We start from the raw sequence: 19,348 nt of genomic DNA on the forward strand, positions 1-19,348 counted from the left end.
TGGGATTTGACCTTGGTTCTAACTTTCCTTATGGGGTCCCCTTTTGAGCCTATGCATTCTTGCCCCATTAGATTATTGGTTCTAAAAACGGTTTTCCTGGTTGCAATTACTTCTGCAAGGAGAGTGAGTGAGTTGCAAGCTCTATCTGTAAAACCCCCTTATACATCTTTTTATGGGGATAAGGTGGTGTTGAGGACCAAGTCTGCTTTCCTACCGAAGGTTGTTTCACCCTTTCATTTGGCCCAGACAATTACTCTATCCACGTTTTATCCTCCGCCTCATCCTTCAAAGGAAGAAGAGAGACTCCACTGCTTAGATCCAAGGAGGGCGCTAAGCTTATATATAGACAGAACAAAGGATTTCAGCCTGGAGGATCAGCTCTTCATCGGATACGTGGGAAAGAGGAGAGGAAAGGCAGTCCACAAGAGAACACTCTCCAGGTGGGTTGTTCTTTGCATTAAAATGTGTTACTCTTTAGCAAAGAAGGAACCCCCTGATGGTATAAGAGCTCATTCCACCAGAGCTAAGTCGGCCTCTTCGGCCTTGGCTAGGGGTGTTCCTGTGGTCGACATCTGCAAGGCCGCAATTTGGTCATCCCTCCACACTTTTGTGAAGCATTACTGCTTGGATTCTGAGGTTAGGAGGGATGGCCATTTTGCACGGTCAGTGCTGCAGGATTTCTTGGTTTGACCATTCTGGCACCCTCCACCGAGTGCGGTACTGCTTTGGGACTCTATTCGTTGGTGAGGAATCCACAGGTAGTTGTATCCATCAGAAGAACGAGTTCCTTACCTTCGGTAACGACTTTTCTGGTGGATACATTAGCTACCTGTGAATTCCTCACAGTCCCACCCGCCTCCCCGTTGCCTGTCTGGTCTAGCCAAGTAATTCTTGGGTGTGCTCCTCTTGGTTTTGAGGACTTGTATATATTCTGTATATATGTTCATATTTATATATATATATATATATATATATTGTTCATATAATTATTTATTTGTTTTAAAAAAAAAAAAGAAGAAGAAGAGGATTGAGTTCTCAGGATGATATGTTTATTTGGAATATCATTAAATATTACTATTTGTTCTTTCATCTCAATGGCCTATTATTCTCAGGCACGTAAAAAATGTTGTTCTGACGTCTGCACGTCGGCGAGGACCTCTTATTGCCTGTATGACGTCAGACGGCGTCGCATGGGCAATTGTGACGTCCTCGTCGACGTGCAGAAGCTAGGAAGAAGATTTCCGTCGAGTGCTGGCGCAATGGGAGTATTCATTAGGTGAGGAATCCACAGGTAGCTAATGTATCCACCAGAAAAGTCGTTACCGAAGGTAAGTAACTCGTTCGTTTTGCTGTTACACAGATGCAAAGTGTCACAACTCCACCTTATGCCCTATGTGCTGTGGGTTTTACTCGCTAGGCTCATTTCACACTTCCCTTGTGGTGTCTCCCTGTCCTGTGCACTCCAAGCCATCCTACCCTTGTGGTGCCTTCCTGTCGTGAGCACTCCATGGTCCTCCTCCCAGTAAGTTTTAAACTTTGACCCTCCTGTTCTGTTGCTAAGCAATTTTAGTCTGTGCAGCACCTGCAGATTATCACGTCTTTTACTTATGTTACCCACTGAGTTGTACCATCATGCACTTGGGGTTCTGATATACTTAACTGTTGCCAATTACCGTTTACACCTGCCACCTGAAAGGCCTCATTATCTGTAACATGTGATCTTCTCCAGGCTGACTGGAATATTCCATGCTTCCACAAGGGACACGTGCCTTCTTGAACACTGTTTTCTTCCAGAGTAAATATCCCCCTCTGAACCTGCATCAATGCCTATTCTCATTCCAGTCCTGCGCAAGCATTGTCCCTGCACTCACCTCCTAAGTTGTCCAGAACTGCCAGCGCTCTAGTCTTCCAAGCCTTCCCGATGATCCCGTGATCCTAGCTTCTGTGATGCTTCCAGTATCTTCCTTCATGATCAATGATTCCACCTCCTCTTATGCTTCTGGCAACTAGTCTCCTGTCATCTTCAGATTCCAGTTTAAGTAGGAGACATGGTTAAGTAATTTCCCCTCAGGTTAGTGCACACTAATTCCTAGGTTATCAAATAATTCAAAGACTGACTCCTAAGAAGGTGTGAGCATGTTTTCGGACAATGGACATTGTTTGAGTATTAACCCCATATAGCCCTACGCTCTGGACTCTCGCATTGCAGCGCTATGAACTTTATTGTATCAAAACTGAAAGTTTGCCACTGTGTTCTCGACAAGTTGTATCTAGTATTTTGGGAGAAACATCTAGAGCTTAAAGTTGGATTCAAGTTTGAATGTGAATCTTGTATGTTCCGGAATGCGAGAACATTTCCAGTTTATTCTTGCATTTGTTTTTGCTCTCTCTCATACAATATTTATGATGGAGTCTTTAAGTGTACAAATAGTGTAAACAATTGATAGATCATTTGGAGTTGAGAACCTATGGGTAACATAGCCTCTAGTTGTTTTCAGTGTGCCACACCTGCATAAGGATAACAAGGTCCAGGGAGTAACGATCCTAGAAGGTAGGCACAATACAGAAGAGCAGTCCCCTGCAGTGATGCAAGCTCATCTTTTCTTGCTTTGTCCCATCCCCCTTTACCTTCTGGGGGCCATGATGGAGCTAGACAGTTGTTACTTCTTTCACTAAGTAGCTCAGCTGGGATTGGGGGTCCAGCATTGTCTTCGTGGTAGGAACCAGGTGAATGCTTGACAAAGTTTGCATCCCAGTTGTTCTTCTTTAGAAACCACTGATGTTCTCAGCACCTGGAGAGGCTTCATGTGCAGTTTTGAATTTGGGACAATGGATATAAAGAAAGCCATGGAACCTAGTAAAGGAGATTTGACGTGCTGTAGGAATCAATCTTTAAGAGAAGTTGACATCTGTCTCAGACTGATGCTAAACTCTACTCTAGAGGAAAAAAATGTCCTTGAACTCTGTCTAAAGTTACCAATATAAAAGATGGAACTTGGACGGGATGTTACTGATTTTTAGAGTTTTATTTGTAGACCTAGACAGGTTAATAGGACCTTGTTGTTAGAAAATCCCGCTCTGTGTTTTGAGATCTGAGAGCTTTTATCAGCCAGTCATCAAAATAAGGGTACATGAATATTATGCAATGTCGAAGGCTGGCTGTTACAAATGACATACATTACATGAATATTTGGGCGGCAGACCAAATGGGAGCACTGCATATTGGTTGTGCAATGTTTCTACTGCGAATGTCAGATATCCCCTGTGTCCCTTTGCGATTAGAACCACTTTAAATTGGGCTGACAGTGTTAACAACAACCCTCTCTTCGTTGGGCTTTGGGAGGAGTATGTCTCCAACTTAGCTGGAGTAGGCTATGAGCGCGGAGAAGTGGTTTATTCCACCAGTCCGTTTGGTGATGGAGGGGGCATGGGCGTCCTTGCCTGTGGAAAGCTATGTCTTTTTTGCCACCAAGTGGCCCATGGCCACTAATTCTTGGATGCTGCGAATACCCCAACCAACTCCCCCCCTCTCCTACCTCCTCAGATGTCCATAATGCCTAACAATTTAATTTGGGGATTTATATCCAAGTTGTTCATATTGTCTAACAGTTTAATTTTGGGGTTTGGATCCAGGTGTATGCCCACAATGTCACTCGGGCCCTGTTGACGGCTCGTCAGTGCCACTGGATAACAAGGCTGTAAGGAAATGCCGAAGTATTTGGACTGATGCTGCTGGTTGTTCCACTGTGACAATGCACTGAAGCCTGCTAACCAAAACTCAGTGCCTGCACCCTTACCCTTCAAGTGATATGTCGAATTGGCTTTTAGGTGAAATTAATATAACAAGTTGCAGTGTGCAACTTAAGCAAAGTTGCCACTTTGTTGCCTACAGTCTCCTGTTCCCATATTAATTGGGCAGGGATCCTGTAGCAGAGACAACTTTCTGACCTCCGGGGAAGATGTGCTAACGACTCCCAGGAAAGGATAAAATAGGGGCCCACTATGGAAGGAGGTGTCCCCTCTCTCCTGCAGAAAGCCACATGGATGTGTTGGCCAAAAAGGTGAGCTTCAAAGGAAAAGCTGATACTTGTAACAGGAGCGGGTAAACCAGTTGTCAAATTGGTTTTCTAGGGGCATGTAGCCTCCGTGGTAGTCACATCTCCAGGTTGGGCTAGGGCAGCTCCACATGCCAGGAATGGGTCCTGCCATATAGGAAGTGGACAGAATGGTGCATCCTGGGATGCCTAGATGCCACACTTCACAGGATGAGAATCACGTTGGAGGGAACCTGGTAGCCCATTGGCATCAGCAGTGCACCCTTGGTGCCCTTAACTCAGATCTCGACTGGACTAGAAGAAGGATTGAGAAAGGACTCCCCTGCAGCACCATGGAACCAGCTAAGAGGCTGCACCAGTGTAGACTGCACCTGATGAACCTGGTGGCTAGCAAAGGAGAGGGACTGCGCTGGCTGTGTCCTGCTCGAGAAGGTGGCTTCAGAGCGCAGCCAATGTTAGAGACCCAAAGAGTTAGTGAGCTGGCCTCCTGTTCTACGCACAGGGACATAACAGATGGGGCAAGTTGGTAGCCCAAAGTCTTCATCCCACTGACAACTGCAACTGTGCAGCACCAGGGACCAGGACTTGACACACACAGCTGCACCTGAGCTCGTTGAGCCCAGTAATTTCACTGGAGTGCAGCTGGGAACCATAGAAGAGGAGTTATCTACCCATGAATTGGCCTGTGACCGCAATACTGGGCAGCAGGTAATCCAGTGATGACTAGGTTTCTGCCAGCACCAAGAGGACTTCGAGGGACGTTGAACCTGTGGCTAGGACCACCTCACTCTCTTTGTGGACCAAGGCGTAGTCGTAGCAAGATCCCCATTGACTGCAACACATCCAAGCATCCTCTGAGCATGTTTAGCATCCTTCACCCCCTCCGTCAGTACCACTTCCATCAGAGAGCCTGCAAAATATACAAGTTCCTGGAGCTGACTGAAGACTGCTTCAACTGCTGAGGTAACTGTGTCTGAGAATCTGGCTGGTCCCCCTGACTGGCTCCCTACTGGAGTTAGTCGCATTAAGTGACAGCATTACAGCTAGCCTAAAATTTGTGGTGAAAAAATTCTAATTTTTGGTGAAATATTTCTTCCTGTCAGAATTGTTAATTTTGCGAATGCTTCTTTTCAGCTAGGTGAAATAACTTGATTTACTATACCATGTAAATTCTATATCTCCAGAACTCTCTGGTGGATCTTTTTCGTTACTGTGTCTAAATATACAAAAATACCATCTGTTTTTACAAAATGGCGTAATATTTCTTTAGTGTTTTGTCGATTTCTTTTTCAATTGTTTTGGTGCTTACAAATGCTTTACACTTGTTCCTTTGTGTAGGACTTGCTACCAGGGGTTAAGCTGAAGGTTTGAGAACAAAACCTTAGGGTACTAAAGGGGTTAGTGAATAAGAAGGTGAGGTCATACAACCACACCATTTAATACATCCCATTTCCTCACAAGGGCATTCTCAAACATTACAAAAGAAGGTACCTGGCAAGGAAGCACATCAGAGACATTCAGGGCCAGTGGCGCATCCGATTCACCAACAACGAGTGGAGGATAGTAAAATATTTGGAAACACTTAAACTAGATAGGCGAAATTCCACGAAGAGCTCCAACAGTCTCATCATCAAGAGCACCCAGGCCTGCCTCCCGTTTTGCCCTGAGTGGAAGTAGGGTATCAGGTGAACAAATCAATAGTGATTTGCATAAACTGGAGATGCCTTACTTCCCAGTGTTTCGAACAGTAGTTTACTTTACAAGGGCTGCAGTCAGTAATCGCTCTAAGTCTGTTGAGGTAAATGTTCAGGACATGACTCAGCTGCCAGTACTGATAAAATTGTGAATTATGGAGTTGAAAGTTCACAGCGAACTCTTGAATCGACCTGATACTGCTACTCCTCCATATGTCGCCAAGGAGGGAAAGGTCTATTAAATTCCATCTAGCAAAACCAAAGAGTTTTCCTGTTCCAACCATCTAGGTACCCTGTCACAGTGGATCTGCTGTAATTTTACCATACCATTTGATAAGCTTTAGCACAGCCTACCAGCAAAGGATAGGGAGTTCTTAGACAGGGGGCAGTAAGCGGGACAAGGTCCCACTATTGATCACATAAAGAGCTCCATGTGGTCTATGAGCTCAGCTTCCAAACCGCTGGTCATATTGTCCGTGTCACCGTACATCCGATTGTTGATTGGAACCAAGTGGGAGGCCTAGCACTACAATTTAATGTCCGCCTAGCCCAGTGAAAAACGCCACTTGTCAAATAAAACTTAAGGAGTTTTGCCTGCCCACAGGAAGGTGCTGTTCTGGGCTTGCAGATGTGTAGTAAAAAATGGGAGCAAGATGAAGGGGTAGTGTTGTCAGACATAGAGGAAACTAGGAAGAGACTCCATCTTGATTAGGGCTCTGCATACTATGGTAAGTGGCAGAGTGCCCACACCCCTGAATCACGCTTCACCTTCTGTAACAATGGCAAGATGTTTAATTCCTAATATCTCTGTTGGGGGGGGGGGGAGGTCCACTGTCATGCCAAGATAACAGAAGGTGTCTTCCACCTTCCTAAGACTGGCCTCTGTTGACGCCATCTGTATGTCTTTCCTTTTTCAGACCCCTGTAGATTCTCCCCCCACCCCCCCCCTCAGTTCACCCTGAGCCCTGAAGCATCCCCGTAAATGTGGAGGCTTTCCATGAGGCATGGAATAGTGGCTTGGGGTTGTTGGACATAGAGTAGCATGTTGTCTGCGTAGAGAGAGATAATCTAACCCCTCCCCTCCACCCCCCGGCGGCCAAGTCCCAACAAAAAGCACACACCCAGGCATCCACCCATATCAGCTCTGTGAGCAGCTCTATCACCGGGGCAAAAAGAAAGGGTAAGGATGGGCAACCTGATAAGTGTCCAGCTCTATTGGAAAGAAGGGAGACAATACTCTATTAACCTGGAATTGTGTACAGAGTTGGGTGTATAGGGTTTCTATTGAATGGAGAAACCGGGGACTGAATCTAATCTTAGGAAGAACCCCCAGGAGAAAGGGCCAATGGACCACGTCAAAGGTGCACTTAGGGCAATGTCCTCCAGGAGTTCATCCAGACATGCCAGAGCCAGCCCTAAGCAGTGAATACAATGCCTGGTGTCGCTGCCAGGCATACAGCAGTTCTGGTATTTTAGATTCTATATTTATTATTCATATGGGGCAGTTGGAAGTATACCCATCTGGGGGGTTTGCCAGGTTTAAGGATGACCGTTATGGTTACCACTCTTAAATAATAGGGGAACAATTGCTTATCAAAAACATCTTCCTAACCACCTGTAGGTGAAGGGTGAATAAAGAGAAGTATCTCTTACAGAAATCCAGAGGAAAGCCATTAGGCCCCATGGTCTTACCCAAGGGCATCAAAATAATGGCTTGTTGTATCTCTATTACAGTAAGGAGATCTAAATCGACTCTCTCCTCCAGAGGAAGGATGCATTTTGGAAGTCTGTGTATAATTAAGCTACATCTTTCAGGTGAGGGGGCGATTGGGTGGCATTAAGGGCACAGCAGTTTAGGGGCAAGATCGGCTCCTATGGACATTGTTGCGCAGACAGTTTTATCAGCGAGGTGCAAAGGTAATATACAAACCCACCGTCACTGTGCGTGTGTGCCAGCTAGTAAAGCCACTTCAGTGCCTTAACATTCATCTCATACACCCTCCCCTGGGAGTGCAACTAGCTGTGTCAAGAAGCTTCTGAATCCTGGTCTAGGGAAAGTCGGACCAACTCACATGGATGGGGCATGTCTGCTTGCTTGAGACGGCCAACGTCGTGCTGATGTCGCAGGAGCTCTCCACCATGATCATTGGTTTTGGCATTTATATATGACACAGGGCTATAGGACCCTGTAGCAACGATTTTTAAGGCTACCCTGAATTTGGTCGGGGCTGAGACAGAGACCCAATAGAAATCAAAATACTTTGTGGTAGTGCTGACTTTTTTCCACAAAAAGTAAATAATATCCTTCATGTCCCGCCAAGGGACTTGGGTCTCAGTAAGATCGCCCATGTAGAAAACTCAGCTTCAGGATACAATGTTGGCCTATCCAGCAAACAGTACAGAGGCTACTGAAGACATTTTGAAGTGAATCAAAATCAGGGTCACCGCAGGATTCAGCACCTTCAGAGATACTTGGGAAGGGGGGTAATCCAATTCTGTCTACTTATTTATTCTGTCTTATATTTTATTACTTTCGGAAAGCGGGAGTGTCCCTCCAGCATGGAAACGTGCAATGGTGAAACACCTGCTGTAAAAACGCTCTCCTGATCCTTTACGTGCTGAGAATTACAGGCCAATATCTCTTCTCCTAGGGGCTACTAAAGCCCTGGAGAAATATGTGAACTAACCCTTATCTTCATTTCTGGAGACGCATGTAATTCTCCATCCAACCCAAACTGGATTTAGACCTGGAAGCAGTACTGAAACTGCCCTACTAGCAGCCACAGAAGAATTAATAGCAATTTTAGACCAACGAGGCTCAGCAACTATGATTTTACTGGACTTCAGCACAGACTTCGATATCATCGCCTCTCCCGTTTTAACTCAGAGGACGGAAGAGGCTGGAATTACTGGGGCCACTGTTAAATGGCTTGCCGCCTTTCTTGAAAATAGAGGTTTCCAATTATGTGAAGAGTCCCTGTTCTCTGGGATCCACCCCATAAAATGTGGAGTTACACAGGATTCTTCTTTAAGCCCTATGTTATTCAATTTACATGTGCTCCTTCTGACAGAGCTAGTGCAGGCCCACGGTCTTGCGCTGCTCTGCCATGCAGATGACACACACATCATCATATCTCTTACTCCTGATACAGGAAAAGTTTCTAACCAACTAAATGCCTGTCTAAAACAAGTGACAGACAGGATGTCTGCCAGAAATAACCCTTCTTGCTGGCTGAACTGTGCTGGTGCGACAATCTAGGTGTGCTTCCCCAACATTCCAGGAGTCAAAAGTCTCAGGTTGCAGTGCTCTTCTTGGACAGTGGTAGTGCAAGGGACTCACGCTTGGACTATGGAAATCCCCTCTACCTTGGAAGTCCAAGTTAGAAGGACTAGCTTGTGGGACTATCACAGTATTTCGAGGCTTGTATATGGGAGACATTACTAGTATCGGTTGCAGAAGTAAAAAATCAATTGTTATGGTATGAGATGCCATGTGGGGGAGTAATACTGGTATAGCCTACCATTGTGGTGGGGCAGTCGATAAACGTGGACGAGTCCTAGCACTCTGGTCCAGGCCTAAACGTGTGCCAATTTACTGGTCACTGACTGAGAGTTTATGCTGAGTGTGCATTAATGGGTTACAGTTAACACTTATTAGGGTACAGCTCGGAGCGGAGTTAGCTAGGAGCTGTGAAACACCCTCCAGCACAGAATCTAGTCATTGTGGGGGAGAGTACATGCTAAGCAGTGTACAAACACTGCCATCCAGGAGTGCTGAGATAATGGTGTAGTGCTCCAAGGGGTCCATGAACACCTTTTGCACCGCAATGGGCAAGGTTTTCTTCAACTGGACGGTTCCCACTCTAAAACCTGTGTGGCACACTCTAGAGTAGTCATGTCTGCACAATAAAGAGTGATTTGTACCCAGGAAGTGGGTTTCCTGCAACAATATGATGGCTGGTTGGAGCTGTGTAACATACAACCCAACCGCTCTCCTTTTGAATTCGTCATCAACCCCAATAACGTTGCAAGATAATAAAGTATAGCCCATATGAGTTCCAAAATTGAGATCTGGAGTGATCTAGTGTGGGTGTAATATAAGTGACGTGGAATGAAGAAGCACCAAGAGCCCAGACATTTTAACTTGTAAAAAGGTAAATCAACAAGAACACAAACCAAAAAGCAGAACATGCACCAACAGAATCCCTCACCCTCCCCGACAACCTACTCTTCTTCCCATGAAGCATCAGTCGCCCTAACAGGAATGTTTTATAGAAAAGACCCAAACAACACTGAATGGACTGTACCAACTAGGGAGGAGGCGAGGACTGCCATTGGTAAATAGTCCATGACGCTCAGCAGCTGATGAAAGTGACATTACACAAAGTCATATCGAGATGTAACGCTTGCTCCTTTACTTTACCTTGGTTGCGTCCCTGGATGGCACCCTGGATGGCACAAGGCAAGGGTGTTTCAAGCCGCAGGAGACAAGCCTTTGACAATTCTCCTCACTCAGCGCGGTAGGTGCCTCCATACCCACTCCACCAGATGGACTGCCCAGGGTCAAAATCAGGATGCTCCTCCACTGAGGCATGTTAAAGAATAGGGTTTTATCCTTGTAGATTATTTTGAGGCGTTTTGGGAATTGTAGCGTGTACTGTATTTTTCCTGAGCTTCTCCTTCACAGCCAAGAATGAGCAACACTGCTGCTGCACTTTGAAGGTATAATCTGGGAAAAGTATGATGGGGGCTGAGAAACACTGGGGTTTCCCCACTTTGCAGGTGTAACGGTCCACAAAGTTTAGGTGCTGGAAAATCATTTGTCTCAGGAGGTTTGAGATGTGGGGATGGGGGAGTGGGGGGGTGACAGCCCACCTACCTATGAGCCCTCTCTACCACATAGCAAGGCTGACAGTTGCCCTGCTGGGAGCCACAATTTCAGCCACTTAGTGATACATTGTGTGGCACATGTGTCCTCTGCCTGCTCTGTAATCTCCAAAATCCAGATGTTCCTTTTAGACCCGCCCTCCACGTCCTTGGCCCCACCGTTCAGTTGGCCAATCCTGTGCCGGAGGCCTAACAGAGTAGTCTGAAGCGTGGGGGTAGAGCCCTCCACTTCTGGCAGTCGACCCTCCACCTCAGTGACCCTTTCAACTCCATTCTGATGATCCTGATGGAGCAGTGACAGATAGAAGCCCAGTATCTTGTCCTTAGCAGCTTGCAAAATGGATGCTGCAGAGTCAGGTGGAACATCATAACACTTCTATTTGTCAATGGTTGAGGTGAACCTACTAAACTTATCAATTTTCAGATGCGGGGAGGGTTGGGCTGTATGTCCTATCCCATGTTTAGCGCAAGGTGCTGGCCGCAGCCAGGGAGCATTCAGGAGGTTGAGGACAGGGCTGGTGAAGCAGAGAGACCACCGGCAATAGGCTCAGTCCACATCCAAGAACACAAAGCAGGCCCTCACAAGGCCAGCGGCGCATAGACCCCCAGGCAAGCAAACACCACAGGTGCGCAGACCCTGTTGCTCACCCTGCAGCACCTCAGGTCTTAAGGGTACAGGCTTTAGGCACCAATCGCCATAAGTAAGTTCAAAGCTTGTACTACGCCTGCAGACATGTAGGTGAGAAGGGTACCAGGTTAAGTCCTAAAAGTGGTGTCCAGTGTGGCTGGGGAGACAGCCAGGCTCCCGGCTAACATCTACCACCAAGATGCCAGGGAACTGCCCAGTGGGCGAAGTCTCAGAAGCAGGCCCACAAAATGATATCATGATGAGATCCGCCAGCAGAGTGGTATCCAGGCAATCGGGCCTCTCTGAGAACAGCTGTCACAAATACTCGACCCCCCTCCTACTCAAAAGGGCTACTTACACTGTGATGATATCTCGCCTCAGATTAGGAATACTACACCTTCTGGAGTGCTGTGGCAGCCCGCCTGCTCCTCCAGTGTCTGGGCCTTTCATAGCATCACAAATGTTTGGGGAGGCAGACGAGGCATAGGCTGCACACCCCTGGTAGCAAGAGTCCCATCAGCTCAGCAAGCATGCCACCCACTGGAGTGCCAAAACAGAAAGCTTCTCCAGATCGGCAATCCAGGCACCTCCACGCGGGCCCCTCAACCCAGTAGATGCAGACAGGGAAGGGCCCCACAGGACAGCCCATGCAACTGTGCCCCTAGGCAACAGTGGCGCCGAAGCCAGGGACAGTGGTACCACAGCAGCAGGAAATCCACCAGTCATGCCCCAGGGGAGACAAGGTGACATCTCCATTGTCTCCACCCTAGGGATTGTTAGGCCAAACGTTGATGTGCTGGTTTAAGATGGATGGAACAGGACTAAAGGCAGAGCTCATGGAGAGAGCATCTGCCATCTTCGTCCATCAGACACACACACCCATCCTCATCTTAATCAAGCCCTTCAACATTAATTTAAATGGAGGAAAGAGAGGGGTTGACAGAGCTGCAAACAGAGTGGGAAAATGGGTGGGAGATGTTTGACAAAGCTTAGAACAAAAATTAATTTAATATAGTCACTTATTCCAGAACCAAACTGTGCTACAAATGTATTAATATTTGACCTTTGAGTGAATTCACAAGACTATCAATTTCAGTTCTCTAATTACAGCAATAAAAGTTTGTTTCTGAAAAAAACATCCTCTTGCCTCACCTTTAATCAGCTTATAAGACAATGTTGGAAGTGGAAAGAAACCTGCTCTGAAAAAGGGGAATACATATGGCATTATAAAAAAGCTAAACCACCAACCTTGCATCATCCTTTAAACTATCACTGTACTTTGATCCAGCTGAGCGTACATTAAAAACATCAGTGCTTTCATCAATGTTCAAAGCCTCAGCAAAACGCCTGAAATAAATAAGGTTAAAATCTATGATCATATTTTTGCATCAACTGTAAATTGTTGTCAAATATTTCCACATTACAGAATGTACAAGTAGGCACAATCATTTCCCTGTCTTACATATTTCATTTTAATTAGCTTTAAAACACGTATTTAGCTTCTAACATGTAAATCCCTCAACACAGCATTCATTAAATGTACAATTACTAGATTACTTTCTTTGATAATGCTCAAAAGTCAAGCCATTGCCAACACAGAATGTTTCCCAACAGCACCGACCTCAATTGTGTCCCCATATCCAACATTCATTAACAATATTCAATACTGAATCTGTACCAAGCTAGTTTGTGGGACCAATTTTAGCTTCCTAAAAATCTACAGAATTCTGGAACAACATGTTGTCTTGCTACCTTATGTTCTTCTCAGGGTTCCAACAACAAAAAAACACCACTCGATAAACAGCAGGAAAGTGCAAGTCCATTTTTTTACATTTTGGATTTGGACATCCATATGTGTTTGTGGTTTCTTTGGGAGAGGATCAACTACGCTACTGATTTTGAAGCTTCCTTGCTGAAGTTCAAGATTAATTAGGGACCTGAAAAAGTAAAAAAAAGAAAAGAAAAGCCTGGGTGCCTGGCCAAAGACATGGGCCAGGTAGAATGTCTATAAGGTTACTAAGACATACCGCAAACAGCTGCAGGAATTTATGAAATCATCTATCATCACTAGTACACTGAGTTTACTCTGAATGAATGAAGAAAGAAGTTAGCTACAAAAAACCTTTTTTGTACTGGGTGCAACAAGTAAGGATCTTGCCATCAATTGCTAACACTGTTGCGTTCACTATTTGAAGCCCACAGCAGTTTCAGCTAATGTGAGGAGATCAAGAGCCACCATAAGCTCTCTGGGCCTCAAGAGGCTGTACCTGCACTGCAAATAAGTACCACTACAGTCTAAAGAACCAAAACCGACGGGACTACACCACTGAAAAGCATTTCATCAAGATGTTGTAATGGATTCCTGCTAACTAAAGAACATGTTACTTACCTTCAGCAATGCCTTATCTGGTAGAGACATAGGCCCTCATTCTGACCCTGGCGGTCTTTGACCGCCAGGGCGGAGGACCGCGGGAGCACCGCCGACAAGCCGGCGGTGCTCCAATGGGGATTCCGACCGCGGCGGTAAAGCCGCGGTCGGACCGGCACCACTGGCGGGGTCCCGCCAGTGTACCGCGGCCCCATTGAATCCTCCGCGGCGGCGCAGCTTGCTGCACCGCCGCGGGGATTCCGACCCCCCCTACCGCCATCCAGATCCCGGCGGTCGGACCGCCGAGATCCGGATGGCGGTAGGGGGGGTCGCGGGGCCCCTGGGGGCCCCTGCAGTGCCCATGCCACTGGCATGGGCATTGCAGGGGCCCCCGTAAGAGGGCCCCTAAATGTATTTCACTGTCTGCTGCGCAGACAGTGAAATACGCGACGGGTGCAACTGCACCCGTCGCACAGCTTCCACTCCGCCGGCTCGATTCCGAGCCGGCTTCATCGTGGAAGCCTCTTTCCCGCTGGGCTGGCTGGCGGTCTGAAGGCGACCGCCAGCCAGCCCAGCGGGAAAGTCAGAATTACCGCTGCGGTCTTTCGACCGCGGAACGGTAACTTGACGGCGGGACTTTGGCGGGCGGCCTCCGCCGCCCGCCAAGGTCAGAATGAGGGCCATAGTCTAGCCACAGATTCCTTAACTTAGAATTCTCCCCAGGCACCAGACTGGATCCAGAAAAATTATTCAGCAATACCTCCGGGCGTCGGTAGAGGGTATTGTGTGACTCCTTATCATCATCACCCCTCCCCCGACGTGCTGACATCAGTTTCTTATGTGACTAGAATCCGTGCAACAATGCGGAGCCACTATAGAAATTGGCAATGGAACAGTGTATCACAAAACAGGTAGATTGAAAAGCATGGCAAAAGAATGCCAGGAAAGCAAGACTGAAGTAAGATAAAACAGTTCGCAGAGCAGACAAGGAGTTACCAAAATCAGGTAACTTCTTCATCTGATAGAGACAACTAGTAGCAGCTTCCTTACTTCAGAATTAGATACCAAAGCAATATCAACTCAGGAGGTGGGTATGCGAACACATCCTACCTAATTCTTGTAATAAACAACTGGTCTAACTAAAGGAGTTTCAAACCAGACATGAGAGAGATAAAGGTGAGAAGAAGCATTCAGCTCACCCGAAAAGAGTGGAAGACCCACAGAATATTTAAAGAAAATATGAAACGCCATGGGGGCCAGAGCATATGGTAATGAAATTGAATCCGTTGGTAGAGAACAACAGGACATAACATGAAGTACCCCAAAGTAGAAGCGAAAGGAGTAAGCAGCAAAAAAACGCCCCAACAGTCATTGAGATAATAGGAATGGCACACCCATCAAGGGGTAACTGTATAGAAACGGAAAGAAGGGAAGTAATACCTGTAAGATGCTTCCACCAGGGTGCATGTGAAAAACCTGCAAGAAGCAGGAAGCTTAACGCTGGAAGGGAGAATAACTCAAAAGACAGAATGCACATCTCCAGGAACACCCACAGGGGAAATCTGAGGAGAGTCGTAACAGAACTGTGACACATAAAGCCAGTCGACATAAAGCCAGTCGACAGAAGACACAAAAGGTTTGCCATATGCATGACATAAAATGGGTAAATTAGGAGGTTTGGAAAATACATGCCAAGACAGCCATACACTCAGATATAGATGTAAAGACATGGCTGCGTCCATACATATGTTGTTAATAGATATGCATAGGACCAGGTTAACACAGATGCCGATATAAAAATAGACACATAGCTCTATGAAGCAGAAATTATACATAGGTATTCATAGGAATACATGCCTTAATATATAATATTTAGAGAAACATAGAAAGAAAATATTTGCACAACAAAACAGGAATAAAAGAAAAGAGGTTAGAGAAAGACAGCATCCTCCAAGAAAGAAAAGCCAGCCAAAGACGAAAATCAATGCTAGCTGACTAAAGTAAAAATAGGTGGTAGAGCCACCTGCTGATAGAAACCAACGGAAACCTTGCAGGACATGAAAAAGATCAACACGAGGCAGACAATGGTACATGTGTAACCACAGAAAGGGTACGGCAATAGCATTTACAATACAGCAGACAGAAAAAAAGTCGCTGAAGAAAGGACTGAAGGAAAAGTGGCAGAATCCCAGAGGGACAACCAGCGTATAAAAAAGTTATCCAATATGTGGATATCAGGTATATGAGGCTTCGACTCCCATAATGGGGTCATAACACCGGACCTGCAGAAGCCTGCAAGGCCAAATGTGAATGACCATATCTGTGAACAACAGTCCTAAACACAAATACAATAGGAGGTAGGAAGGAGGAAATGTCCGACAGAAAGAAGAAAGATGAGTACCTGCTTGCAGCTGACATAGTAAGGATGAAGTAAATGCTAAAATTGGAATCCCACAAATAAAATGACTGAATGAAGCGGTCAAAAGATGACCAAGGATACACACACAGAAGGGGGAAGAATCACAGTAAGGAAAAGAAACCCCCTAATGGGACGGGAACATAAGGACAGGAACAGATAGACAACTGGATGATGCTCCAGACTTACGAGAGCAGGCAGGAGAAACAAGAAATAGGCACATGAACAGTATGGAAAGAATAGCCAATTGTTGTACCAGTGGCAGGATACAACGCTTGTCCTGGCCATTGTGTACTCATGAGCACTATATATTTCCACTGAGCAACAGCTCCATACCAGAAAGGAAGTACATGCATATACGGGGGGAAAAAAAATAAATATATATATATATATATATATATGGAAAATGTCACTTGCCCAGTGTACATCTGTTCGTGGCATGAGACGCTGCAGATTCACAAGCTGTGCATTATCCTGCCATCTAGTGTTGGGCTCGGAGTGTTACAAGTTGTTTTTCTTCGAAGAAGTCTTTTCGAGTCACGAGACAGAGACTCCTCCCTTTCGGCTCCATTGCGCATGGGCGTCAACTCCATCTTAGATTGTTTTCCCCGCTGAGGGTGAGGTAGGAGTTGAGAGTATACTAGATGTGCCCATGCAATGGAGTAGGTGTGTATGTACATAATGTGTATTAAAATAATATTTATTTACAAATTTACAAATCTTATTCAACTAACAACGGCTACAGGCTCCCGGGGAGGTGGGAGGGTGCATGTGAATCTGCAGCGTCTCATGCCACGAACAGATGTACACTGGGTAAGTGACATTTTCCGTTCAGTGGCATGTGTAGCTGCAGATACACATGCTGTGCATAGACTAATAAGCAGTAACCTCCCCTAAAAAGCGGTGGCTTAACCTGTAGGAGTTGAAGTTGTTTGAAATAATGTTCTCAATACATCCTGTCCTACTGTGGCTTGTTGTGTTGTTAACATATCTACACAGTAATGCTTCGTAAATGTATGAGGCGTAGACCAGGTGGCTGCCTTACAAATTTCAGTCATAGGTATATTCCCCAGAAAAGCCATTGTGGCGCCTTTTTTCCTAGTGGAATGCGCTTTTGGTGTAATAGGTAGATCTCTTTTTGCTTTGATATAGCAAGTTTGAATAAATTTAACTACCCATCTGGCAATGCCTTGTTTGGATATAGGATTACCTGCATGAGGTTTTTGGAAGGCTACAAACAATTGTTTTGTTTTACTAAATTGTTTTGTCCTGTCAATGTAATACATTAGTGCTCTCTTTATGTCTAATGTATGTAAGGCTCTTTCGGCTACTGAGTCTGGTTGTGGAAAGAAGACTGGGAGTTCCACTGTTTGGTTTAGGTGGAATGGCGATATGACTTGTGGTAAGAATATGGGATTTGTACGGAGATGAGTCGTGTTAATAAAATATTAAGGTTCCACAAAGGTACTGGTGGTGTTCTTGGGGGTATGATTCTTTTTAGTCCCTCCATAAATGCTTTGATGACTGGGATTCTAAAAAGCGATGTTGAATGTGTAATTTGCAGATAGGCAGATATTGCAGTGAGATGTATTTTAATTGAAGAGAATGCTAAGCTTAGACTTTTGTAAGTGTAATAAGTAGCCTACAATGTCCTTTGCGGAAGCATGTACTGGTTGAATTTGATTAGTGTGGCAGTAGTAAACAAATCTTTTTCATTTGTTTGTGTAACAATGTCTTGTAGTGGGTTTTCTAGCTTGTTTAATGACCTCCATACATTCTTGTGTAAGGTCTAAATGTCCAAAAGATTTCAGGAGCCAGATTGCTAGATTGAGCGATGCTGGATTCGGGTGTCTCATCTGTTGTTTGTGTTGCGTTAACAGATCTGGCCTGTTTGGTAATTTGATGTGAGGTACTACTGATAAATCTAGCAGTGTTGTGTACCACGGTTGGCGAGCCCAGGTTGGTGCTATAAGTATTAGTTTGAGTTTGTTTTGACTTCGTTTGTTTACCAGATAAGGAATGAGTGGGAGAGGGGGAAAAGCGTACGCAAATATCCCTGACCAACTGCTCCATAACACATTGCCCTTGGACTGAGGGTGTGGGTACCTGGACGCAAGTTTTGGCATTTTGCGTTTTCTTTTGTTGCAAATAGGTCTATTTTTGGTGTTCCCTAGCGTAGAAAGTAATCTTGTAGGATCTGGGGATGAATTTCCCATTCATGTGTTTGTTGGTGATCTCGACTGAGATTGTCGGCCAACTGGTTCTGAATGCCTGGGATGTATTGTGCTATTAGGCAAATGTGATTGTGAATTGCCCAATGCCAAATTTTCTGTGCTAAGAGACACAGTTGTGACGAGTGTGTCCCTCCTTGTTTGTTGAGGTAATACATTGTCGTCATGTTGTCGGTTTTAACAAGAATGTGTTTGTGGGCTATCAGTGGTTAAAATGCTTTTAATGCTAGAAACACTGGCAACAGTTCTAAATGATTTATGTGCAGTTGTTTTTGTTGATTGTCCCTGTATGCTGTGCTGGTTGAGGTGTGCTCCCCACCCCATCATGGAAGCATCTGTTGTGATCACGTCTTGAGGAACTGGGTCCTGGAATGGCCGCCCTTGGTTTAAATTTATAGGGTTCCACCATTGAAGCGAGAAGTGTATCTGGCGGTCTACCAACACTAGATCTTGGAGTTGACCCTGTGCTTGTGTCCATTGTTTTGCTAGGCACTGTTGTAAGGGCCGCATGTGTAATCTTGCGTTTGGGACATTGGCTATGCATGAAGACATCATGCCTAGAAGTTTCATTACAAACCTTACTTGGTAGTGTTGGTTTGGCTGTATGTTTAATGTTATATTTTGGAACGCTTGTACCCTTTGTGGACTTGGAGTGGCAATCGCTTTTTGTGTGTTGAGTGTTGCTCCCAAGTATTGTTGTATTTGGGATGGCTGCAGATGTGATTTTTGGTAATTTATAGAAAATCCTAGTTTGTGTAGAGTTTCTATTGCGTATTGCGTGTGAAGAAGACACTGTTGTTGAGTGCTGGTTTTTATTAACCAGTCGTCTAAGTATGGGAATACGTGCATGTGCTGTCTCCTTATGTGAGTGGATACTACTGCAAGGCATTTTGTGAATACCCTTGGGGCTGTTGTTATCCCGAACGGTAACACTTTGAATTGATAGTGCACGCCGTGTATTGCAAACCTTAAGTATTTTCTGTGAGAAGGATGTATGGGTATGTGAAAGTATGCATCCTTGAGATCTAACGTTGACATGTAGTCCTCTTTTTTTTTAGTAAGGGAACCA

General features: G+C 45.4%; 1 protein-coding gene across 1 annotated transcript in view; it reads right to left on the minus strand.

Moving 5' to 3' along the window:
- The window catches only part of NFX1 (nuclear transcription factor, X-box binding 1), a 1,141,187-nt gene that overhangs the window by 218,280 nt on the left and 903,559 nt on the right, over window positions 1-19,348 (minus strand). Inside the window, exon 20 of the mRNA XM_069219549.1 lies at window positions 12,513-12,611. Coding sequence (XP_069075650.1) covers window positions 12,513-12,611 — 99 coding nt within the window. The remainder of the gene's footprint in view (window positions 1-12,512; window positions 12,612-19,348) is intronic.

The sequence above is a fragment of the Pleurodeles waltl genome, chromosome 2_2, assembly GCF_031143425.1.
Source record: "Pleurodeles waltl isolate 20211129_DDA chromosome 2_2, aPleWal1.hap1.20221129, whole genome shotgun sequence".
Classification (NCBI taxonomy): domain Eukaryota; kingdom Metazoa; phylum Chordata; class Amphibia; order Caudata; family Salamandridae; genus Pleurodeles; species Pleurodeles waltl.